Source organism: Telmatherina bonti, assembly GCF_933228915.1.
Source record: "Telmatherina bonti genome assembly, chromosome: 8".
NCBI lineage: Eukaryota > Metazoa > Chordata > Actinopteri > Atheriniformes > Telmatherinidae > Telmatherina > Telmatherina bonti.
In genome coordinates, this window is record NC_136626.1 from 13,937,103 (window position 1) to 13,962,685 (window position 25,583).

At 40.2% G+C, this 25,583-nt stretch overlaps 2 protein-coding genes across 2 annotated transcripts in view; both read left to right on the forward strand.

Moving 5' to 3' along the window:
• anos1b (anosmin 1b) overlaps positions 1–9,921 on the forward strand; it is a 54,155-nt gene extending 44,234 nt beyond the window's left edge. The window contains exons 9-15 of the mRNA XM_079244744.1: positions 1,844–1,982; positions 4,278–4,463; positions 4,892–4,986; positions 6,647–6,809; positions 6,970–7,202; positions 8,762–8,905; positions 9,059–9,921. Coding sequence (XP_079100870.1) covers positions 1,844–1,982; positions 4,278–4,463; positions 4,892–4,986; positions 6,647–6,809; positions 6,970–7,202; positions 8,762–8,905 — 960 coding nt within the window. The 3' untranslated portion in view covers positions 9,059–9,921. The remainder of the gene's footprint in view (positions 1–1,843; positions 1,983–4,277; positions 4,464–4,891; positions 4,987–6,646; positions 6,810–6,969; positions 7,203–8,761; positions 8,906–9,058) is intronic.
• Positions 9,922–14,178: 4,257 nt separating this feature from the next.
• On the forward strand, positions 14,179–23,152 carry LOC306759550 (uncharacterized protein). Its single transcript, XM_079245224.1, has 9 exons — positions 14,179–15,726; positions 17,189–17,294; positions 18,265–18,412; positions 18,536–18,583; positions 18,729–18,806; positions 19,083–19,220; positions 21,105–21,188; positions 21,515–21,565; positions 21,775–23,152. The coding sequence occupies exons 1-9, from the start codon at positions 14,268–14,270 to the stop codon at positions 21,883–21,885; spliced, it is 2,223 nt and encodes a 740-aa protein (XP_079101350.1). The 5' UTR covers positions 14,179–14,267; the 3' UTR covers positions 21,886–23,152.
• Positions 23,153–25,583: the final 2,431 nt, after the last annotated feature.

The following is a 25,583-nucleotide window of genomic DNA, read 5'->3' on the forward strand; positions in this document are numbered from 1 at the left end:
GGTAGGAACGTAGATCGACTGGTAAATCGAGAGCTTTGCCTTCTGGCTCAGCACCTTCTTCACCACGACAGACCGGCGCAGAGCCCGCATTACTGCAGACGCCGCACCGATCCGTCTGTCGATCTCACGCTTCATCCTTCTCTCACTTGTGAACAAGACCCCGAGATATTTAAACTCCTCCACTTGAGGCAGGACCTCACTCCCGACCCGGAGAGGGATATCCACCCTATTCTGGCTGAGGACCATGGTCTCAGATTTGGAGGTGCTGATTCTCATCCCAGCCGCTTCACACTCGGCTGCAAATCACTCAAGCGAGAGCTGGAGATCACGACCAAATGAAGCCAACAGGACCACGTCATCTGCAGGGACCCAATCCTGAGGCCACCGAGCCGGATCCCCTCAACACCTCGGCTGCGCCTAGAAATTCTGTCCATATAAGTTATGAACAGAATCGGTGATAAAGGGCAGCCTTGGCGGAGTCCAACCCTCACCGGAAACGAATCCGACTTACTACCGGCAATGCGAACCAAGCTCTGACAACTGTCGTACAGGGACCGGACAGCTCGTACAAGGGGGTCCGGTACCTCATACTCCCAGGGTATCCCCCAAAGGAGTCCCCGGGGGGCACAGTCGAATGGCTTCTCCAGGTCTACAAAGCACATGCAGACTGGTTGGGCAAACTCCCATGCCCCCTCCAGGACCCCAAAGAGGGTATAGAGCTGGTCCAGGACGAAAACCGCACTGTTCCTCCTCAATCCGAGATTCAACTATCTGATGGACCCTCCTCTCCAAAACCCCCGAATAGACGTTACCGGGTAGGCTGAGAAGTGTGATTCCCCTGTAATTGGAACACACCCTTCTTAAAAAGGGGGACCACCACCCCAGTCTGCCAGTCCAGAGGCACTGTCCCCGATGTCCACTCAATACTGCAGAGGCGGGAAATTTAGCATTAAATGTGATGATAGATTTAGATGGAGAATTTACAGGAAGCCTGCGATGGACTGGCGACCTGTCCAGGGTATACCCCGCCTATCACCAAAATACTGCTGGGATAGGATCCAGCTTCCCCGCAACCCTTAATCGGACTAAGCAGTTCGGATAATGAATGAATGAATGAATTCAGCGGAAGCTCAAATGTAAAGAAACGCCTCTGCTGAGTTAGTATTTTTGAAAATACATCAGTTTCTTACATATAATGTCCACTGACAGTATCCACCAAAATAGAAATTCAGGCTTTTGTTGCTTTTTGTGTTTCACAACACACTCCCACACACACACACGTTCAGCTGTGCAGGCCATGTGTTTTGTCTATCTTGAGGGTAATGGAAATACTTGAACCTCCATTTTTTCTGTAGGTCATTGAGAAACTGCTTTTAACTTGCTTTTGTCTCATTTCATCCCAAGTGTACTCACAACAGGAACCACACACACACCGACTTATCATTCAGGCATCTCCTTGTTGTGACTAGTTCAGATCCACATGGACTGACAGAGCTGCCTGACTAAGAGCTTGTTAATGAGCTGTCATTCAAGCAGCGCACTAATGCAGAGCAGGTCTGGCCCGTCTTCCCCAAAGCGGGGCACAGAACACTCAGGCTGACTATGATGTAGATGAGGTTGATAGTGATGATGTGGATTGGAGCTGTGAGTGTGCTGATCCTAATGTTATGACATAGATGTCAGGGGTTTTTGTTTAAACCCATCCTCATCAGACTGGCTTTGCTTTCATTTGGTACAAATCCATTGAGAGCCTGCTCAGTTCTAGAAAATAACAAAGCATATTTACAGACTGAAAGAGTTTTTGTTTTTGATAATATATGATCCTTTTCCTTCATATGTTAAGGCGCAGTGTGAGCTGTGGCTGCGGGGCCTGCTGCCTGCTACTACCTACATCCTGTCTGTACAGACGGTGGCTTATTGGGGTCAAAAGAGACTGAAGAGCCACAGAGCCCAACTTGTTTTTACCACAATCGCTAATACAGGTAAAGAAAACAAAGCATCTTCCTTATAGACCTGGATAAAAGTCATTTACTCAACTGTGTTATGGATGCACTGCTAAACTTTGCACCCTTTTTTTTTAAGTTATTGTTTTTTGGTCTCATGCTTGTGATTCAGTATTAGAGTAACAATAATAAATCAACACCTTCTTATTAAGTCTTGATTGCATGAAGTGTTTGCAATTAATGACTGGAGAGTCAGATTGCTGCATTAAATCTTTTCCACTTCATCCCAAAGCTTCTCGCTGGGGTTTCGAGCTGTACTCTGTTGTGACAATCAGTGAATGAAAATTACGTCCCATACTTCCTGAGCTGTTCTTTTACAAATTGAGCCTAATGAATCCTGACATTTTCAACTTGAAATGTCCCAATACCATCAATGATGGAAAGGAATGCTGTGTTGGAAAAACATGGTCATTTAATACATTCAGGTCATCAGATGACCAAATTTTTTGGCACATCATGTTGCCAGACCTGACCTACTGAAGCATTCCTGCATTATGAAGCTTCTTCCACAGGATTGTAGAAGGAATACTCGGAATTACAGGTGCAGTGCTTCATTGCTTCTTCTTTCCCCACTGCACCCAAACGCTCTGGCATAGAATAAATCAGGACTGTTGACAGAACTGTGACACCTCTTTCCAATGCTTTAAAACCTTCATGACTTTCTAAATCAGTCTTTTTACTGATTAACTTTACGAGGCTATACAATTTGAAATCCACCAAATATTTGAGTGGTCAGTATTTTTTTCTGACTACATTTCTTTCTTAAAGATGGTAGTTCAACACAATCATCTATTCGACAGTTCTAAACACAATGTTAGTGGTTTTTGTTGTTTAGTTTGTTTAATGGAGACCAATTATCTGAAAGTTCTGAACCAGAGTAACATATTCTCCACAGGATGTGTTATTAAAGGTACGAGAAGCTACTAACTACATCAGTCCGAGCTAAATAACTTGTTCCTGATAAAAAAAAAAAAAGGGGCGCGTAGACTGAAACAGACCATTTCAGGTAATTAAGGAACAAAGTTGGGTGTAAGAGAATACCTTCCTGGGCTTCATAACTGCAGATTTGTTTATATTCACAAAAATCTACATCACACCGATCAAAGGGAGAAAGCTTAATATGCCCTATTTAATTAGGAAAAAAGCCAATGTCAAGAAAGAAATACAGTTCTTCTTTGTTTTGTTTTTGTTTTTGCTTTCAGAAGTAGGGACAAATATTATGGTTCAAGGTTTAAGATCAGAGATTAACTGGAAACTTGAGTATATTAACCAACTGTAACTATTCAGTTTGTGTTGAACCATATGATTATGTTAACTTCAGGACTTCTCACACAGCCAGTGAGGAAAAAGGAAAAAAAAAATTATCAAGGACTTATTTTAAACATGTCATTAACTTGTCATGACATTAATTACTTCTGTTTATACTGCACAGTCCACCTCTGCTACTTGTTAGCAGAGCAATGCATTTTCAAATTAACGGTTTTCCCATTATTTCAGAGCTGCGGCATTGCCGACTGTCAGCATATTTTGTGTATATGTAGCTGCAGAGTGGAAATCCACAGAAACACGGAGAACAGTGAAAAGCAGCAATAATAATGATGGTATGGGCAACTGCAGTATTTATAGGTGACCTGTCGGTCAGTCCAGCAGAGGATTATAGCCGGCTGCTGCTTAATAACCAAACCACATACCAGCAACTCTATATGGAACATACTTCCATTTTAATTCAGCTTTATTAATATTTGACACAGCCCATGTATTAGCCTGTCGCTCAGAGCTAATGGGGGTCAGTTAGGTCCTCTGAAGCCAGTCAGCGTTTCTGGATTAATGAAGAAACAGGAAGGTTGGTTTGCTAACAGGAATGACTGTTTATGGTATTTCTGGGACAATATAATCATGGATTCCATATGTGCTGTGTATGCAGTTTTTAATATGCTGAAAATGCAAATTCATTACACAATAAACAATTTAAAATATGAGTTTCCTCTTTCCTGTCCATGTTTTACAACGTTCAATTCTACAAGTACTTTTATGGCTTTCTTCGACATGCACACACCGGACACAGAACATTTCTCCTGCTTTTTGGAGTTTTTTGGATCCTTTTATGTAAAATTTCTGTGAAGAAAATGATATGCTTGATACATATGACTTTTGTCATTTCTGGCTTCACTTTTTTCTTTTTCTTGTTAAAGAGCTTCAGATCAGCCTAGCTGTAAAATATTGAAATATTTTGTTTTGTCTTCTATCTCTTCTATTGGACTCCAACCACCATAGGGGAAGATTTCTCCAATGAGCTTCCTTCATCCTTATCCTCACTGTCCCTTCCTCTCTCGTCTTCCTCACCTTCCTCTGCTGACCTCCCTGTCCCACTCTCTGAAAACCTGCGATTGGAGGCTGCTGCCCCTCATTACCATGACAACCAGTTGCAGGTGAAGGTCTTCTGGAAGTGGCCTTACCACAGTAAGTTGATTTTCTAACACCAAATGAGTGAATAAAACTCTGAGAGGAAAAATGATTTACTTACGAAATGCTTAACAAAGGGATGAGGCTACTTAGCTCTAAAACTTCCCCGTCACACATGATGAAACTGCAGGTAAGTTGTGACCACAAAGAGCAACTGGTGGTTCAGCGTTGTGATGAGGAACACCTTATGAACACAGATAGCTGCAGATGTGTGATTAATGAATTAACTGAAATTATATTAAAAAACCTAAGTGGAAAGTCAAACCTGACATATCACAAATTAACTAACCGAAATCTATCATCTTTAAAACAAGAATCTTGCATTGTAATTCATTTTCCTCAAACCTACCACTTAATATCTTATCTTCACAATCAGACACAGACTATTTAGTGTCTGATCCTTCTTTTGTTTCTTTCTATTGCAGCCAGACAGAGACACAGAGGTCCATACATTTTGCGGTGGCATCCACATACCTGCAGTAATAATGTTACCCAGTCTGAGGGAACCACAACAGTGCAGGTATGCCTACACAGACTGTGTGCATTAAATAGTGTAAAGATGTTTCATTACTTTGTAAGCTCGACCATTGTGCCTTAGTTTATGTGTGTGCGTGTGTGTGTGTGGATTGTGATCAGATTTTATTACTGTAACACAGTGCAGTGTGGAGTACAGTCTGTAACTTTGCATGTCTGTGTCTCTGTTTACTATCACTTTTACCACGACTGTCAGAATCGAGTCTAAAATTCTAAAAAAAAATCCTAGACAACCTAAAAATGAGATGAAATGATTTGCAAATCTCATTAAACAGTTTTTTTATTTACAGTTAAACACATTGGACTTGTCAAATGTTAAAAAAAAGAAGATATTTTACGATTTACAGATATATATTCTCTTATCTTGAATTTGTTGGTAGAAACACGTCTCAGAAGATTTTAGATGCGGGCAGCAAAAGGGTGGGAACAAACATCTATCATACAAAGAAGAGGCCATGTGTGAAGATGATCCAGAAATGCTGATGTTATATGTGGCCACATTTCAAATGGATTTAGGCTAATTGGAAAACTGTTCTGTGGTAACACAGATCAAAATTACTGTAAATCATGGATACTGCAAACTCTGGACTAAAGAGAACAAGAACCATCTGACTTGGTGTCAGTGCTTCAGTTCAAAAGCCTGTGTCTATGTGAGTTTGTGGATGCATTGGTGTCTATGAAATTGGGAACTTGCATATCCACAAAGACACTCTTGGTGGACTGGTTTTATAGAACCCTGTAGGATAAGAATGGGACCAAATTTCTCCCCAAATGTCAACAGACCCTTGTTAAAAAAAAGAGTATGAACTCTACAATGGACCTGTCCCAATTCTTTTTAAAATCAAGATGAAATAGTATTTTTCATAAAATATTAAAATGTTGTACTTTCAACACAATCTAGATTTAATTATGTATAAAATATTAGCTTATGAGATTTGCAAATCATTGCCTCATTGTTTTTTTATTATTATTTTCATCTGAAAGATGTATCCCTCTTCACAGGTCGAGGTTTTAAAAGTCGCAGAACAATCTAACATTAACTTTCAAGACCTAATGAAGTTATTTTCTGTATCGCTCTTGTACTGGAGTCTGAAAATGTGTCTTATCAGCAACATATGATGGAAAAGAAAACAATAATGTGCACAATCATTTCAGAAATTGTCACCAGTGATTAAGTTGTACAAATTAGAACTGGAACAGCAAGATTTTTTTTTCCAAATATTAACTCGTAAAAACAATTTTCTGTGCAAATTTTTTTGTCAAAACTGGACTCACCAACAAAAACCTTTAGCCAGTGTTCTGTTAGGGCTAATCTGTCATCCAAAGGCAGCAGGATGATGAATATCGGAGTGCTGTGTGAAGTCTGCTGAGGTCACACAACATGAGTGCAGACCTCCTGAAACAGTTACAACATTTTTCTGACATTTAAAGCTTCCAAAACTGCCCAAGTGTCAAACTGTGGTGTTTATTATAGCATGGAGCAAACAAGCTGCTTATATCAGATGGATGGTGACACAAAGAAGAGAAGTAATATTGATATATTTACTGAAACCATGCAATAGGTCACTTTAACAGGTTCGGTTTAAGATACATTTCCCTTTAAAACAGAATTTAACTGGAACTGGGATTAATTTCTCTTTCTGCAGGGTACACATCACACCATCAAAGGCTTGGAGTTTGCATGTAAATATAGGGTTGTAGTGGCAATGAAGGCTGATCCCAGGTCAGAGGCTGTTGCCTGGGTTACAACCCCAACTTGCTCCTCCATCAGGGTCAGAGGAGGTAAAACTGTGCCCTGCAACAATGATGGTATGAGTAACTAAACATGTATGCACATTTAGTTCTCAATATTTCCTAGCCACTTATTTAACATTAGTGAATAACAATAGTACCCTTGAGTATGTAGTATACTGTAAAGTTAAAGGTAAATGAACCGCCAATAAGTGCAATTCTTCTTTTTCTGTGTCAGAGCGCCCCCTAGCACGCAGAAAGGTGATACTGCGCCCCGAACGGCTGACTGCAGACTTCCAGCAAGTCAACGGTACCCTGCTCACTACGTTTCGCTGGAGGATGTCCCAGCATGCACTGGACCCGGCAGCTGTTGAAGGCTTTCAGTTTACCTGGACACTGCAGTCTGAGCTCACCACAGCAATGGAAATTCGGGAAGATGCGCTTATCTCCCAATCGCAGACAATCGCACCGGTGAGACAAAGAGAAAGGTGGCAGCTATGTATTGTGCCCAATCTTCGTCTGCTGCAGAAATCTGAGAGGGGTAATGTCTCTGTGTTTATGTCAGTGTCCCCTGCAAGTGGGGACGGTGGCAGTGTGTGCTGCTATAACCAATTTATGAATCTTTCCTTTAACAAACATGTAAGTTATAGACTCAATGCTCAAAGAATTAAGTATAAAAAACTTTTAAAGAATAAAGATACAAGTTTAAAACAATTTATTGTTTATGACAAGTTAAAAGGTCATGTAAATTTGTAGGAGCTTAACCATTTAAATCTTTACGAAATAGCAACAAAATTTCAATATTTATGCTAGTGAAGAGAGGCAGATTGATTGTCCATTTCTCATGGCATCTGTTTAAAACCTGGCAGCAGCGTTCTCTTTAGATAACCACGTGGATGACTGCCTCTAGATTAGCAGAAGAGAGAAAAGGAACCATCACAGAAAGCTTTTTCAGCTCTGCAAAACAGCAATGGACCACAATGACAAAGGACAGTCAAAAATCTAATATAATAAAAAATCTAATCTAATATGACTACTAGATTTTCATGCCACTTGAAGTACACATTTGGAAGGTGCCACTCAGGCTTGCAAAGTTGGGTGTGACTGACATTACATAATTGGTAATTACATTACGGTAATTGGTCCCGAGCTGACTGGGTCCACCAGGAAAATCCTCAAGAGACAAACTAGTTAAGGATCACAGTACTGATTACAAGTTTTTTTCAGACTGTTAAAAACACTAATTAATTGATCTATTCTAATCATCTTATCTTATTTAATGTAAAAAATCTGTATATTTTTTGTTCTGTGAAGTACTTTGGTCAGTTTTTTTTTATGTGCTCTCTAAATATATTTGAACTGAATTTGAATTGAACATAAATGCTTCAAAAAAATTGATGAAATATTAAGAGTATTACTAGTTCCTTGTATCACTTTTTTGCCACAGAGCTCCACTGTTAACAAAAGGCTGTTAAGAAGTCATCAGAGTGACACATCGTTGAACTGGTTGACCTCATTGCCATGCATATGGGTTTAGTTACTGTCACTGAGTCAGTGTTATGCTGCTGGAAATACATCCTGGTTCATCACTGTTTAGATCATTTAAAATGACCGTAACTTTTTGGGTGTTTTTCACAAAAGAATTTTTGAGACGGGGTGTTGCAGCTTTGTTTGCATCATACATTTTGTGAAAGTACAGAAGCAGAAAGGGCGGCTAAAACCAATCCACCACTGATGCTGCTCCGCATTGGTAAGGGAAAGTGGTGACAGATGCCTCCACACATTGCAGAACTCACCACTTCAAACTACAGTGTCATAAAAATAAAATTAAACAGTGTCGTAATCACTTAGCGGATTCCTGTTTGGCATGAGTTCACTGACCAAAATGAACAGCTTCAAGTCGCACAACGGAAATGTGAAAGAGGCTTTAGTAAGACAATAAAAGTGTTATTTTTCAACACTCATTTAACATTTGTTCTTACTTTTGCTTTTCTCTTGTCCTTATTTAAATTTCCCGGGACCCCCCCCAGTCTCAGCGATCGGTGACAGTTGACAACCTTCAGCCTGACAGTGTGTATCAGCTGCAGCTTCTAGTGCTAACAACAGGTGGCAGCAGTGGTGCTGCCGTCTCAAAGACCATACATACTCCAGCTATCAACAGCACACTTTTATAGGTAACAAAATTTTATCCTTAATACGTTATTTTGGGTATATGCACATTTATTCTCAGATATTTATTCTTTTTAACCATACTTGTTTTCTTTCTTTGCTTTTGAGAATATTAACTTTTGATTAACCTAATTAAATCTACCAATCATCTCTTCAAGGCCTCAAGCACAAGGTTTCAACTGTCTGCTGCACCTGAGTCATCTCTACCAACATCTGCTTTCTCAAACTGTGCAGCAAGATTTCATCGGAGTGGAGAGCAGAACACATGTCCAAAACTGTAAAATAAATGTTACTACCTGTAAATTTCTCTCAAATAAAATGTATTTCCTGCTTTGATGGTTTTTCTGCTTCAGTTAGATAAAATTTCAGACACTATGAAGGTTGTGAGCTCGCTGAAATGAGAAAATAAACTTGTATATCAGTCATTCATTTTTTAGAAGGCTACAGGAAAATTCTATAAAGGACTGTATCTGTACATATCACCAGTTTTCACCTCCCCAAGTACTGATATTTACTTGTTGCAGTGAAAAGATGTGCTTATTTGTTGTTCATAAAAATAGCAGCATTTGTCAAATGATTTTGTGTGTCTTCATTAGTGCTCATAGACTTTACTGAAAAAGCAGTATTGTAATGTGTGTAAGTGAAAAGTGACCTCTGAGACGGGTCCATCTCATTGGTGTTTAGAAAGGGATTAAATAGATTTCAAATAAAACTTCACATCAATCCAGCCAAAGACCATTGTAAAGAGACATCCTATTATTGTCTCTTGTTATTTTTAAACCTCACTAGTAGAGAGTGATATAGCACTGACATTATGTACAAATAGTAATGTATAGCAGCACACTGTTTATGTGAATGAATAATCTGCATTACCCTTTATGTGGAATAATCTTGATGTAAGGTTAAATATTTCCATATTTTGTCCATATGTTTTTCTTACTCATGTCTGATCATTCTAGTCTGACAAAAAGTCCTGTCGTAATTTTGAAAAGGTTGGAATCAATGGTCTCGGCCAACCAGTAATTACCATGTTAATATTTTTCTTTGTAACCTTTTTATGGTTAATAATTTTGCATTTTATTAATCTTCTCTTCTTTGACTATCGTTTTTATTTATTGTTTTCTTGTATTAGTTTTTGTAATTAAAGTTTATCAAGGCACTTTGTGTTTTGTCATTGTCAAGGCCGGATTATCCAATGGGCATTATGGGCACAGGCCCAGGGGCCCACACCCACCTGGGGCCCATGTGGGGCCCACGTAGGGCAAACACCAGCAGTTTGGACATTAAACAAAATGTACATAAAAGCCAGATAGTTACACAGCAAAGTGTCTAGTGTATTGCTATCAGTACCATGCTGTTGAGATGATGAAATGTTAGAAATGTCATTTTACAGATTATCATTCACAATTTTCAAAATGTTGTAGTGGGGAAGGGCCCCCCTGGAACACTCTGGGCCCAGGGGCCTGTGCACTTTTAATCTGGCCCTGGTCATTGTTGTGGCAATTAAAATTTTGATTTGTCCCCTTATAGTCACTTTATGCCAGTAAAGTGAAATTGTAAAGAATGGAGTCTTTAAAAGAACTCCATAAAAACCTAAAAGACAATTGAGCTGACTTGTCTGTGTTTGTTCATTATACACGCAAATGCTCATGTTCATTTCGTAATAATAATTTTAAAAAAAAAACACACATTCTATACCATTTTATTACGTACCCACTGTATTAATGAGCAATTTGTGTCGTAGTGAGAATAAATAAGCAAACTGAGAAAGAAAAATAAAACGAAGACTACTTCGGGTGATTCCGGATGCAGCCGAAGCTGTGACGCAATCAAGGAGCGACCACTGCTTGGATTGTTGTTTCTTCAAATCGTGGCCAGACGAAACTCAGCTCGCTATTTCATACACAAGGTGGTGTATAACTATTTTTCATCCATTTGCTTTTTTCCTGCATGTTTTTCTTATTCAAATGAAAGCTTATTCGATTGCTGGCTTGAAACTCCTTCTTTGTCTTTAGACGCCTCCAACTTCCTTCTGCAAATGGAGGAAATCGCCGCTTTGTTTTTTGGCTGCAGCTAGCTAGTCTGCTAGCTGCAGGGAAATTACTAACTCATGCAAAACTTTCAGAAACTGCATCATAGATTTACTTAATTTATTGGACGGTACGTAAGATCTCTTTAACTATGTGTGTACACGCTTGATTTATCCAACGTCAAAGGACATTTAATCCGAGTTAACGATGTAGTTTTAATTAACTTCATTACTTTATTGCGTGTGTGTGTTTAGGCGTCATTGGTAAAGATACTGATACTGAAGTGCTCTTCAGGGATGACCACATTTATATGTAATGTTGCTACAGTGTGCTCAGCTATTGTTTTTTGTTTAATTAAAGAAAACACCTTTTAAAATGAGCTATGTCAGTCAAACGCTTGTACTTGTCAGCTCGTGGTTTATAGTCAGAAATACTTTACTTACTTTATTCTTTATTCCAGACACATCGGTCCTTATCAGCAATTATTAAAACAAGAAAGAAAGGGAAAAAAAACACACACACATTCATGTATAGACACATAGCCTATATATGCACACACATAGTTATAAAAACATCCGTAAAGACAGACATTCATTCCAGTGCTTCCAAAAACAGGATAAATACCTTGTGTCACCTAATTTTGGCTCAGTCAAAACCATTACAATAGCATTTTTTGACTTTCTTAATCGACACATAAAGCTATACATGAAATTCCTCAGCACAGCATGAAAGGTAGAAACGTTATTTGACACAAGCATCTGACTTGTACTCGTCCATCTTGGAAGTAACAAAAATATTCTAAAAGCATCATGAAATGCCACCTTAAGCTTTTTCATTTTAGCTTTGCTAGTATTGCACACACAACATACAATATGCTTTAAAAAAGGGCTATTTTCACATCATCTGTACACATATTAAACTTGCGAGCCAGAATATTTCTTTGTGCATACTGTTTACGGCACTGCCAGTGGACATCATCATCATCACATAAATAATTTCTGATTATATGGCCTAAATATTTCACTTTGTTCACCACATTTAACTCCTGGTCTGCTAAATGAAATGAAGGGGATTTTAATTTCTGATTCTCCTTGGTTCTAGCATTCATGACAACACTCTTAACAGGGCTATATGTGATGTCATACTGTACACCATAACTTGCACAGACTTGATTAAGTTGTTGTAACCCTGAACTGTAAGGAGACAGGTTAACCAAGTCATTAACCAAATAATCCTACTCTCTCGTTTGCACGTGACATAACTAGTATCTACCAGAGGTGTCCAGCTCCGGTCCTCGAGGGCCAGAATCCTGCAGGTTTTCTATGTATCCCTGCTCAGACACACCTGATTCAAATTAATTAGTAGTAGAGCTTAATCAGTTGTGCACGTCATTGGCTGTTTGATCCATTTAGTGGAAGCTAGATGTGTTGGAACAGGAATACATGGGAAACCTGCAGGACAGCGGCCCTCGAGGACCGACTTTGGACACCCCTGATCTAGACCCTATAACACATTATTTAAAGATATTAATACTAGCTGGATAACAGTGATCAACACACCTATTAGGTTTGCACGATTTGGATTAAATGATGAGTTGAGACGTTTCCTCTCTAGCATAGTATGGTCTGATATTTGGGGCTGTTGCAGTTTTATAAATTTTAATAAACAAACATTGAATCAGTAAGATAATTGCTTATGCTTTTATTTTAGATGATTGGTTTCAGGTATTTGACAGAGTGCAAATAACAGTATGACATTTCTGATTTATCAGTTGCATAATGAGATTAGTTTAAACTCATGCAATATATATAAATAAACTAGAAAAGCACTCAGAGAGCGCAAACCTTCGCCGAGGGCCACAGTTCTCCCCATATTGGAATTATTTGTTCTCTTCCTATAATGAAAGTTTCAAAGGCCCCCTATTTTTTCATATTATGGATCATAGTATCTGGAATGACTTTACCTGGATCAGTCTTTGATCTATTTACCTCTGCCAAGGATGTTATGTTTTTATCAGTGTTTATGTGTTTGTGTTCAAGATAACTCAAAAAGTTATGAAATTTTCAGAAGTTGTTGGAAACGTGAAAAGGAAGAACTGATTTAACTTTGGTGGTGACCTGGATCAGCTTTTGGATCCAGGAACCTTTTTTTTTTTATAGAACAGTGGTCCTTGGTGGAGGTTTGCGCTCTCCGAGTGCTTTTCTAGTTTACAACTTGTACTCTTTTCCTAAGTGCTCCGACCATTTTTGTTTACCTGGATCCAAACGGTGATCCGGATCGCCACCGAAATTCGTTCTTCCTTTTCACATTTCCAACAACTCCTGAATGTTTCATGAATACCCATCCATAACTTTTTAAGCTATCTGAAACAAAAACAAACAGATATACAATGGTAACAACATAACCTCCTTGGCAGAGGTAGCTACATCTTCTGCAGTTATCGCTGTCAAACACAGATTCAACAAAAACATAAATGAAATACTTGTAATAACTGCAAGAAAACAAAGTTTTCAAAGTTCATTTTATGAGTTCACATATAAATTAAACCAGCATTGCACTTTTAGCAAAAGATTAGTGTTTTAGAGCATAATCAGCATGTTAGAACAAATTCTGATTCAGCTCATTTTATAATCTTAATTTATGAATTTAAGATTGTCAGTTTGTTCTAAAACATGTAAATTAACTGCAAAATCTCCTCAAACACAACAAAAGTGCTTCAGTGATTTTAGACAGTCAGCAGAAAGATACCTGTCTTGACAAATTGTGGATTTTGGTTTTATTTTTTTCTGCCATGATTGTTATATTGTCAACACAGTAAAGATACTCAATATTAAAATACGCAATTTCATTTCATTAGAAGGTGTGACCATCTTGAATTTTATTTTAATTTTAATTATAATTATGAAAATGATTTTATTTTTATGGTTGATTTGTGCTTGTCAGTCCCTGAAACTTCAGTCATGTTTCACATCCTTGAATTAAACATGGCTTATTAATTTTTCCCTTTTCTCTCCCTTCTTCTCCCTTTCTTTGTTTTTTTTCCACTTGTTCTGTTCAGAAAACGATGGAACCTTTGCAACAGCGAGCAACTCCTGCATCTTGTCATGTTTTTGTCTGCTGCTGCTGACCTCTGTGGCAATAAAGGCTTCAGAACAACTCCTTCTCAACGCAACAAAATTACCTTACGGGAGAGTACCTGGAAGAAAGTTTAAGGAGGACAAAAACTAAAGAGAAGCAAGCCCCAGTATTTATAAGCTGACCAATTGAAAGGGAGGAGAGGGCATCTGTGTGGAGAGAGGGTGTTGGGGATGGGGTTGAGGAGCCAAAGGGGGGCGTCATGGTTCACAGCGGCTCTGCTTCCTCAATGAAAACAACACCATCAGCTTTGCCTCCTTTAACCGTCCCTGCTACAGCACCTCCTCTAGTCCCTACCTGTGGAGGAAGCACAGCTCAAGACCTAAAGCAAACCCCCACAAAATTCATCACTGCAGACTTCACATCCAGCTCAGGTTTGACCCAGCCTTCTACACTGACCCCTGCTGACACGACCTCCCCTGTTGTAACCACAGCAAAAGCATTAAGTACCAACTCAAGCCCGGCTTCAGTTTTGGCCTCTACACAGACACCATCTTCTGCTCAAGGCCCCGTCAATGGCCGTACATCAGGCAGGAAGAGGACTCCGAAGGCCTGCGACTGCTGTGGCCCCAACAGTGTGGCACACAATGTCAGAACCTTGGGCCGAGGGAGGGGGAGAGGACAAGGGAGAAGGAGGGGCGATGGCAGAGACTTTGGTGACACCCCTAAGAGAAAAGTGGGGCAGTTTACACATATCAAGAACCTTGATTTGATCAAGGAGAAGGTACAGGAAGCAGAGGATGAAGGTAACACACAAGAGAGGGATGCTCAGTCAAACGCTCCTGCTGCCATGCCTGTTCCAGTAGACACACAAGATGGCCCAGTTAGGAACTGTGTTGCTCCTGAGGAAGGGGCTTCACAGAAAGATGAGGATGTGTTAATAACGCATTCAGGAACTGCTGGTGGGGAAAGGCGGGATGTGGACACAAGATTGTTAGGAACGGCCGGCAGGGGAGCGTTAGCGGTCAGAGGTCGAGGGAGAGGACAGCCAACAGCTAAAACTGCATTTAGAATTAATGTTAATGTCCAGACAAAAAAGGGAGGTGACAATAGTGTTGCCACCAGCTCAACAACGGGTGCCTTAGCTCAGGCGGTTGTGGTGCAGAAGTCGGAGGAAAAGCCAGATTCACAGATACACCACAGAGACCAAAGTGATCCCAACTCAGTCAGATCTCCATTTGGAAATGGCGACACAGTCAGCCTATCTGACACAGACGGAGAGATGGAGGATGACAACGTGATTGTGAGCGAGTCTGCAGATGGGCTACAGCTTGTGTCATTTCAGCCAAGATTAAAAATGCTCCAGGACCTTGACTCTGAGATGCAGGTGGACCAATTCCCTGATGGAACAGTTTCTTTACCAGTAAAGCTGTCCAATGGAAACATTACCACACTGACAGGTCAGGACCACACATCCACACCAATGGAGGTGGAAACTTGTCACCCAGCCACAGTTCCCCCTCCAAACCACGGCCCTATTGCAGTGAGTAACATGCAGTACTGCGGGGGATTCAGAGACCACAGACTGTACTGTCGGCCCGGCACCTGGGCAGAAGATGAGGTGGGAGAAATGTTGGTTAAGTATCCGACAGAAGAAAAGCAGATGGATGCAGACGCACAGAAAAAGGAGAGCCTGGAGCAGCTTACTGATGCTGTTCATGGTAAGATGTGATCTGGAAGACACAGTTCCAGCAAGTGTCAGGCTGTTTGGTCCAACCTCGGTGTGGTGAAATTACACAGAAACTCCAAGGTGTAACTGCTTAGGATATCAGTACTGTCTCTGTAACTTGCCCTGAAACATTTATGTCCTTAATGAAGTCTTAATTTAAGATCATGAAGTATTTATATAGACTGACTTGATCCAAACTTCAGTTTCTGCCTTATTAACAACAATATCAGCTGTCTTTCCCCCCAGAACGGGTTTCTTTCCTTTGGAAGAGCAAGATTTAGGAATTAAAACCAATGTTTTTATTTACAAATCTAAGATCAGAAAGTAGCAGTTAGCATGCCATCGCCATTTCTGGAAGTATTTTCAGTGATTCTGAATTCAGAACGTGTTTATAATTAAAAGTCATTCCTGGTTTACCATGGACATAATACCGGATCGTGGCAAATCTGCATATCATTCAGGCTCACAGTTATATTTTCACAGTTTATGGTATTTTTAGGCTAATAAATTTAGTAAATAAACTGTTTTTGCCAGACTGCAGGTTTTTGCTACAAAAGGAAGATTTTTGGCAGTGACGGGCCTTAAAGTGGAACTATTATGAGCATTTCAGGCTAATTTATTTTTATTTCTGAGCCCAGAAGGGCTGGGATTGATCGAGTTATTTCCACAAATCGCTTTATTTACTTCAGACCGACCCTCTCCGTAGGCTGTCAGATCAGTTTGTGGACAAAACGAGTGGATTGAGACTCTTCCTCATTAAGCCCCGCCTCCCGCCACCGCGTTACATCGGGAGCGCGCCCCGCAACTGCTTTCACCGTCATTGTAACATCTCATAAACAGAAGGATTAGGCTAATATGAACTCAATTTTAAAAAAAAATTAAAAAAAATACAATGTCGACACATAGCATACAGCCCTACATGTTGGAACCTGAATCAGAACCTGAAAATGACGTGGAAAACAGCAACCCACAGCAACGAATGCAGCAGGATGTCTCTCTTTGGTAAACTCACCAGCCATCGTTGGAAATAACTTTATCCCACGTTTTCCACCCGCCTGATGTATTTGTACATGCCCTTGTTAACCAGTAGAAGGTAACCAATCACCGAACCTTATCCCCCGGGACGTCACAAGGATTTCCAAGTAGTAAAAACTCTCTAAAACGACGCGTTTTTCGTCGCCATGGAAACCGAACAGAGCGCGTGCTGGAACTCAAACTCAAACTCAAACGTGTTTAGGTGATAAAAAACGGTGCCGTTCACATGTCTGATGAGGATTCAACACTGTAACATTGTAGAAAGCTCAGAAAACTTGAAATACCATAATAGCACCCCTTTAAATACACAGAAAATGTCATAACATTGAAATTCTGAAATGAATGATGTGTTGGATAAATCCATAATCATTATAATTTAATGGATCATGTCAAGCTAATTGTGGCTTGTTGTGTTTTAGATTTTCTGGAGAGCTTCTATATGAAATATGGCAGCTTCATTCCCCTCAGTGAGTCGGATGTCCTGGAACACCTGAAGAAGAAAGGCGGCTGTGACCTCAGCAGCAGGTCAGCACACACGGCATCTGAAATGAACTATTTTAACATGAACATAGTTTTCTGTTGCTTTGCCTGTTTTCATATCTTTAAGTTTATTTAGTGGTTTTTAAATATTCTAGTGGTCTTAGGCCTTCTTATTTATCTGACCTGCTTTTAAAAGATGAACCTGAGGTCTTCTGCTACTGTCCACAATGTTCAAACCAAGACTAGCAGTGAGATCTCATTTCCTTATCATACCATCAGCCTGTGGAACAACCAGCCTGAGGGTCTCAGGGCTGCAGAGACTGGTGATGTTTTTAAAACGAGGCTCAAGCCCTGGCCTTTAGCTTAGCTTAAAGCTAATCCTTATTTTTCATATCTTTACTTTTCCACTGACACATTTTTACTTTTTACTTAGTTATTATATTTGGACTGTATTTATTTGATTTATTTACTTAGTTGTTTAGTTATTTCCTCATTTTACAGATGCTAATTATTTATGTAGCTTTTTTACTTTAGCTTTTATTCTTGCCTGTTTTAACCAGGAGTAAAGATTATAAGAACTCTTTTATGATTATTTGGTGCCACAGTTTTTTTTTCTTTCCAATTTACCCCTGTCCTCATGGGGTCCTCAACATTGGCAGCTATGCCTTCTCTGACTGTGTGGTTGTTGCCATGGTGATTGTCCTTGTCTGGACAGTCAGGCTCCTGCACTGCAGTCCTATAGCTGTGGTGTGTGGACCCAGTCTGCCCTGATCTGGCTGGTTTCTGTGGTCATGGGTGGGTGGGCTGGCTCTTGATGTAAACATCACCATGAGATCTGATTGGAAGCAGAAATGACCCAAAAAAGATTCACAGGAATGGTTTAATTTCTCATACTGACCCAAGTTTTTTTCAGATTTCTAAATGGTTTTTTTTCCCACACTCAAACCTTTTAGCCTTCATGTTCTTATGTTGCTGCTTTTCTTCTGTCTGTGTGTCTGTTTCATGTCTGATGAAGTGGACTGGACATTAAAGGGGAGATGAGCCGGTACAGAGCTGGGCTGGCCTCTGCTCCTATTGCAGGCTTCATGCTCATGTATAATAAACACACACTGAGCCTGGAGGACCTGGGCACGCTGGAGGAACAGAACTGGCTTAACGACCAGGTAAGCCAAACGCAGAGGTGTTCACGGCTCTGCAGAACTTTTCTCACCAGACTTTTTTCTCTTTATTCAGCACCCAGGAATAAAAACTTCACGTCTTGTTCTGCTCTTTCTTTCTGACTTCAGATTATCAACATGTATGGAGAACTCATTATGGAGGCGACGGAGCACAAGGTACGTCAGCGTGTTGACAGGCTTTAGGTACAGATTTAGAAAGCTTACTATTTGTAACTAGTGGATTACTGTGTGCACCCCAGTGGAGATATGAACCTTTAAAAACTTTTTTGGTGCATTATCATGTTTACCTTCTTTCTCTTAGGTTCATTTTTTCAACAGCTTTTTCCACAAGCAGCTGGTTGCCAAAGGTTACGACGGTGTGAAGAGATGGACTAAAAAAGTAAGTAGGAAGTTTAGACACCCATCACCGATGGCTGTATCTGAAAATAAATTTTATTATTATTATTATTATTATCATTTTTAATGTTATTATTATAATTGTTAATGTTATTATTGTTGTGGCTGTTTATGGTGTTCTTCTTCACATAGTAAAATAATGATTTCAAATAAAGTTTTGTTTAATTTGAAGTGTTTCATAACTATTTATTATACTTTGTAGAAGATTTCTACAACTTTTGTTTTCTTTGCATTGCATAAATTTGTGTTTTTATTTCAGGTTGACTTGTTTTCCAAGTGGCTGTTGTTAATACCCATCCATTTAGAAATCCACTGGTCTCTTGTCACAGTCACTATGGCAACCAAAACCATCAGCTACTACGACAGCCAGGGCATCGTCTTCAGACACACCACAGATGTGAGTGCCTCTGCATCTGACGATGTATTTGGGTTGGAATAGTTTTGAGGAAAGATCATTGTCATGAGACACACGGCCACTGCTGATGTTTTTCTTCTCGGGCATCTTGTCGACACACACTTAGATGCACGAGACCAGAAAACTGCCAATGCTTCTGGTTTTATAGAAGCTCTATGTGTGGGGTGACAAAGTCCAGGCCCTGAGATCTACCATCCTGCAAATTTTAGATACATCTGTACTCCAACACACTGAAATCAAAAAGCTGAATTGCTCTTCTGCGTGTCATCCAGCTCTTCAGAGACCTGGTCACGAGCCCTTCGTGTGACTCAGGTTGTTGGACGGGCTGCAAAAGTTTTAAAAGTTTTACCATCTTAAAAGTTTTAAGATGGCAGAACTTAAGGACAGAACTTGGGCACCTCTGCTCTACGTCTTGGGTATCAAGAGTTGTTTCTTGAGGGCTGAAGGCAGGTTTTTTTTTTTTTTTTTTGTCTCCTACTGCTGCACACCTGAATCAGATTTTGACAGGACTTGACAACATACTGTTGAGGACAACCATTTAATTTGAATCAGGTGTGTTGAATCAGAAAACATCTAAAACCTGCAGGATTGTGGCTGTTGAGGACTGGAGCTGGATTCCGTGGTCTGTGTTTTATAGACGGCTGCTGTACTCCACTACTTCTGAATTTTATTTAGTAATCCGGTTGAAAATTCTGGTTGTAGATTACGGAAGTGTAGAGCTGTCATCCTCATAAAAAAAAAAAAAAAAAAGTTGGAGCCTTATCACGTTATAACGTGATAAGTTTATTGTGAAAACGTATAACCACTTGAACGCTGGAGGGATTATATCTCTCGACTGGCATGGGAACGCCTTGGGACCCCCCCCCCCCCCCCCCACGGAGTTGGCAAATGTGGCTCAGGAGAGGGAAGTCTGGGCTTCCCTGCTTAGGCTGCTGCCCTGGCGGCCGACCCCAGGTAAGAGATAGAAGAGGGATGGATGGATGGCACTTGAATGCAGCTAAGATGATGTAGTTAGTGTTCATAGCGATTTTCGTGCCGCTCAAGTTTCAATCAGAAATGATGCCACGTCAAGAGGACCGGACTCCTCCTTCCTTTTGTACAGACCCATGCCTTTTAAAACTGTCCTTAAAGTATGTATACTCATTACACTGTCACCCAAGGTGTTCCAAAGCAGCACAATTTCACAATGTCCCAACCCAAGCATGAAGAAAAACTCTTATAAAGTTCTGTAAATGAGCCATTTGTGATCTCTTATCCACCCCGCACACAATTTCCTCATCTGAAGTTCACATGTTCAGATACGTGATGCTTTTCACGTTTTTACAATAAAACTTTCACGTTATAATATGATAAGGCCCAAACTTTTTTTTATTATTAGGATGACAGCTCTACGCTTCCGTAGTAGATCACTCGTTTCACTGCTGCAGTTTAGCTTGCAGGAATAAAACTGTGAGTTTTACCACTGCAGTTTTGATCTGTTTCCCTGCTTTAACACGTCGGATAACAGCGATGCAGGTCTCTTCAACACCTTGTTCTCAGGTTCTGGAAAAGTTTGTTAATCCATTATAAATTTAGGCCAAGTGAGAGCAGGCAAGGAAGCATCTAATACCTGCAGGGTAGTGGCACTCGTGGACTGGATTTAGGAATCCTGGTCCAGATAGTTGCTGTTTAGTTCAGTTCTTACACTTAATGTTTTTTATCAAAACATTAAATCATATTTTTCAGTTGTTTTTTTTTAGAGTCAACATTGATGTGAATCTTATTCTGAAGCTGTGAGAGAATATTTAGAGTCATAACTAAAGAATGAAAATGCTATTAATTTTTTTTTTTGTAGCATAACTGTGTGTGTTTGTTCTCTCCTATCAGAATATTATGAAGTATCTTCTCTCTGAAGCCAGAGAAAAGAAGCAGTCAGCTTTCCAGAAAGGCTGGAAGATTACGATCATCAAGGTAACAATAACCACTGGCTGACTGTAGCAGCAGTTACAGTTTCTCTGGTTTATTCATCACATCATCTAGTTGCTCTGTCTGGATTTTGAAGTCACTTTCAGTCATTTAAACTTAAGAAAATCAAACTATACTCAGATGTTTTTTGCTTGTTTTTTCGGGAATTTTGTCTCAATTAGCATATATTTATTAACACTAAAACATAATAAAACAGGAAGAAATCAGCACTGCAGCTTGCATGTGAACAGATATGTATAGAGATGCCAACCTTCCAGTCCAGCAGCTTTAACTGTTGCCTCCTCCGTCTGACTGTGACTCTGACTTCTCAGGGAATCCCGCAGCAGAAAAATGACAGCGACTGTGGAGTTTTTGTCCTTGAGGTGAGGCATTATACCCCCCCCCCCCCCCCCCCCTTCTATCCTTCTTTACCATCTTTGTTTCCTACCAGAGAGGAAAAATCCCTTCAGTTTACTGCCTCTGGATTCTACATAAATTTCATTTTCCTTCGTCTTATATCAGCGAGTGATTAAATATTTCACCAACAGTCTGTCACTTCTTTAAAATAGGTTTTGTTTGTTTTTTTTTCCAGTATTGCCGCCGTCTGTCTGTGAAGCAGCCTCTCCTGTTCAGTCAAGACGACATGCCGAGCATTAGGAAGAGAATCTACAAGGAGCTGTGCGACTGTCATCTCAACGACTGAACAGCGGTTGCCTTCGCTAACTGTCTGCCTCCCTGGCTACACGACACGTTCTGTCCAAGTCTGTCACACAGCATTTTTCCACAGTCGGTTATATAAGCTAACACAACTTGGTTATCTGTATTCCAGGGAGCCCTAAGTGCCACCTGCCTCTGACAGACAGCAGAGCGGCCATTACTTGAGACTTTTCATGACTTTCCGAGTCCAATATCTGTCTGCAGCTAAGCAGAATTTTACTCGCAAACTTGCAAAGAACTACTGAAGTGGCCCCCCTACTGATCCTGCTGGACCCGTCGGAGACTATACGAGGGTCCTCTGTCAGGGCTTTGCACCTCCACACTTCATGTTGCTTCTGCTTTCTACATCTACCACCCTGAGAAGATTTCTTTTGAGTGACTTAACAATAACAGAGCATTGAGTTAACTGACTGAGGACACTGTTACGCTGACCTGTATCGCATTGTACCGGTTGGATTGACCTTTCATCCCAAATGGAGCGGCCTTACCTCCTGAATGGCCATTTTAAACTGAATGACATTTTTAACAGTTGATTTTTATGCTGGACTTTGCAGCTGTAGTATACTTACAGTGATGTGCATGTTTTATGACATGTTTAAAAGGCTAGCATATGTGATACAGAGGACCATCCGTTCACTTAAAACTTGAAGATTTCGTTGACTTGGGATCTTTTGAACTCGAGACGTTTGCACGGTTAGAGGCCTGTTCACTGAAGTCTAAAATATCAACCGAATAGTGTTTCCTTCCCGTTGCACGGGCTGATTGCTTCAACCAAGGATCAAGTTTATGCAGCATCATTTTAGTTCAAAGTGTCTTGTTTGTAACGCCTTCCTATGATCGGTTTCTCAATAAAATGCCAGTTTTTTTTATTCCAATATTTAGTTTATTTTCTTCCGTTTTCAGCACATCCTTATGTTAAGTTTTGAGGAAGTGCTTTCCAGCCCTTTAATGAAAAACATTTCAGTTTATAACGGATTTAAGTTTTATTTTTTTCAGGCTGTTTTGTGAATTTCATGTGGTGTAGCTGCTGATATAAGGACCACCATTGCTCAACCTAGTCAAGTAGTATCATTAAATTCATAATGTGCTTCATATGGATGCATGATGAGAGTGGCCTCAACGGAGAAATAAGTGGACCTCAATTATTTTAGTTGAACTCTTTTGTCAGACCCAGATTTTGTTGTTATATTCATGTATTTACAGATTGTATTGTATCTTTACTGGCCTACTGCTGAGTGTGCTTGCTTTGGCTAAAATCCACAGAGGTTTTCTAACTGTTTTTATAGTTGTTATTAAAAGGCCAATACTGCTGGGACAGTTGTTGCTGTTTCTTCTTGCAACTTGCTAAGCAACGGGTTGTGCTCAAGTGGTGATGCTGGAGTAAAATCAAACCGGATTAATCAACTTAAAATCATAAAGAAAAGAAGAAATGCATGGGGACTAAACAGAGTACATGATATAATCAGCTTAGAAGTATCAACTTCTCTATTGTTTCAGGAAAATTTTACACACATTCTTTAGTTTTAAATTTGTTTCAGGCTTATAAAATGATGCGGTACCCTCAAAAATGTAGCTTACCAATATGCAAATTAGGGAGAACAGAAGTAATTGCACTCATCTTAACAGCAGCTCACAGTGCAGATTAAATAGAAAAACATGCTTATGCATTTTTTGGGTGCCTGGGTCACTTCAAGCGTCGGCTTTATCTAGCTATTAATTATCCCACCACCTTGTTCATAGTAATTTTACAAATGGCTCCAAGCTGCAAAGCACTTCTCTTTTAGTAGAATGACAACCCTGAGTGAACAACCTCTGATCAGGAAGCTTCCAAGATTAAACACATCATTAGGTCTTATCTGTTGCAGTAGTGTAAAGTTTATTCATTCATTTTTCTAACTGCTTTATCCGATTCAGGGTCGCGGGGAAGCTGGAGCCTATCCCAGCAGTCTTTTAGGTGAAAGGCAGGGCACACCCTGGACAGCTCGCAAGTCCTTCGCAGGGCGTGTAAAGTTTATATATCGTCAATTTCTCTTTGTTTCACTAAAAAACCTCAATGAAGATGATGAGCTGTGGTTTGCTTCCATATAGTATTTCACCATTGCATAATCCATGTTGCCTGTGCAAACTGCTGTTTTATGCTCTTAATATCTGTTGTTTCAGATGTTGGTTTGTCCAACAAATATTAACACAAGGAGACATGAACATGTGGATCACATTAGTGGAGCTACAGTTTAGAAATTCTGGACAATGACTGAAATATCCGGTTATCCATTTTTTGTTTCTTGAAGATATTCTTTTGTGCTTGGCAATATGTACAAGATCGGTAGGAGGAGAGCCTTAAAAACTTTAAATATACCATTTAAAAAAATTATAAGACCCTTTACCAGTTCATGTTGGCTATCAGGTGAATGTTTTGTTTTTGTTGTTTTTTTGTAAATGGAGGATTTGATACAAATAAATATTCTTTCTGGATATTTATGTTGCTTTAAGGGTAGAAAGGTCATCTGATAATTCAAACTTAACACATAATGAATAGCAGCTATAGTATATATGTATAAAATAAAGAAAGAAAATTGATTTAGAAAATTAAATAGATGTCCGTAATACTCTAATCCAAAAACTATTATGAGCCGTAGATTTCAAACTGTGAAATGATGGAAAACAAGACTAAAAAGTGGAATTATTCTTGTATATGTGTGAGGGGAGTGCGTGTTGGGGGGGGGGGGCGGGGTATGCATGTATATGTGTGTGTGGTTTGGTGGTGGGGGGGTGGTGTCCTGTACCCGGGGGCGCGGCTGGTGCGCTGGGGTGCGACCTGGCTGCCGCTGGGTGGCGGTCTGGGGATCCTGGTCCTCCGTCGGTGTGGGCTGTGCCCTCTGCCTGCGGGGGCGGGGGGCTGCTCACGGGCTCTTGGGGCCCTGGGGCCTGCGCTCTGTCTGCCCTAGGTGGCCGGTGCCCGGCGGGGTCGGCCCTTGCCGGCCTGGGCCTGCTGGGGCCTGTTCCCCCTGACTGCGGGGGACTCTGGTTGGGCACCTCCTTCGCCACCTCCTGGGCAGATGCATGGCTGGCTCTGGAGTGGGGGGGTTGGGATCTGTACCTGGGGGTGACTGTCGGTTACCCGGGTCTCTGGGTTCTCCTGGCCTTCCTCTAGCTGTAGGCGGGCGGGGTCACATTGGCATGATCACTCTTCTCTAAACACGTTCCACTCTGAATGTTCTGCATGAATGTTCTGCATGTGTCACAGTCACTGAGTCATCCAGCAAGTTTATTCACTAACAGCAGGTACCTCTCTTTCTGTCTTTTTGACTTAACTTGCTAGTTTCTGGTCTTCATGATTGTCAACGGTTTTGTTCTCCACGAATCTAGAGTTGGCTTGTGTGGGTGTATATATTTATGTGTGTGGGTGGGTATGTGTGTGTACTTATGTGTATGTGTATGTGTATATATGTATGCATATGTGTGAGTGTATGTGTATGTATGTGAGTATGTATATGTGTATATATGTATATATATATATATATATATATATATATGTGTGTGTATGTATGTGTATATGTATGTATGTATATCTATCTTTATGTATGCATGTATGTGTACATGTGTGTGTATGCATGTGTATGTATGTGTATATGTATGTATGTATGTATATATGTATATATATAATGTATGTGCGAGTGTATATAC

Coding starts and splice junctions, on each gene's coding strand:
- LOC306759550 (XM_079245224.1), top strand. CDS start 14,268: ATGGTTCACAGCGGCTCTGCTTCCTCAATGAAAACAACACCATCAGCT. Junction 15,727..17,188: donor GCTTACTGATGCTGTTCATG/GTAAGATGTGAT, acceptor GTTGTGTTTTAG/ATTTTCTGGAGAGCTTCTAT. Junction 18,413..18,535: donor AGAACTGGCTTAACGACCAG/GTAAGCCAAACG, acceptor TTCTGACTTCAG/ATTATCAACATGTATGGAGA.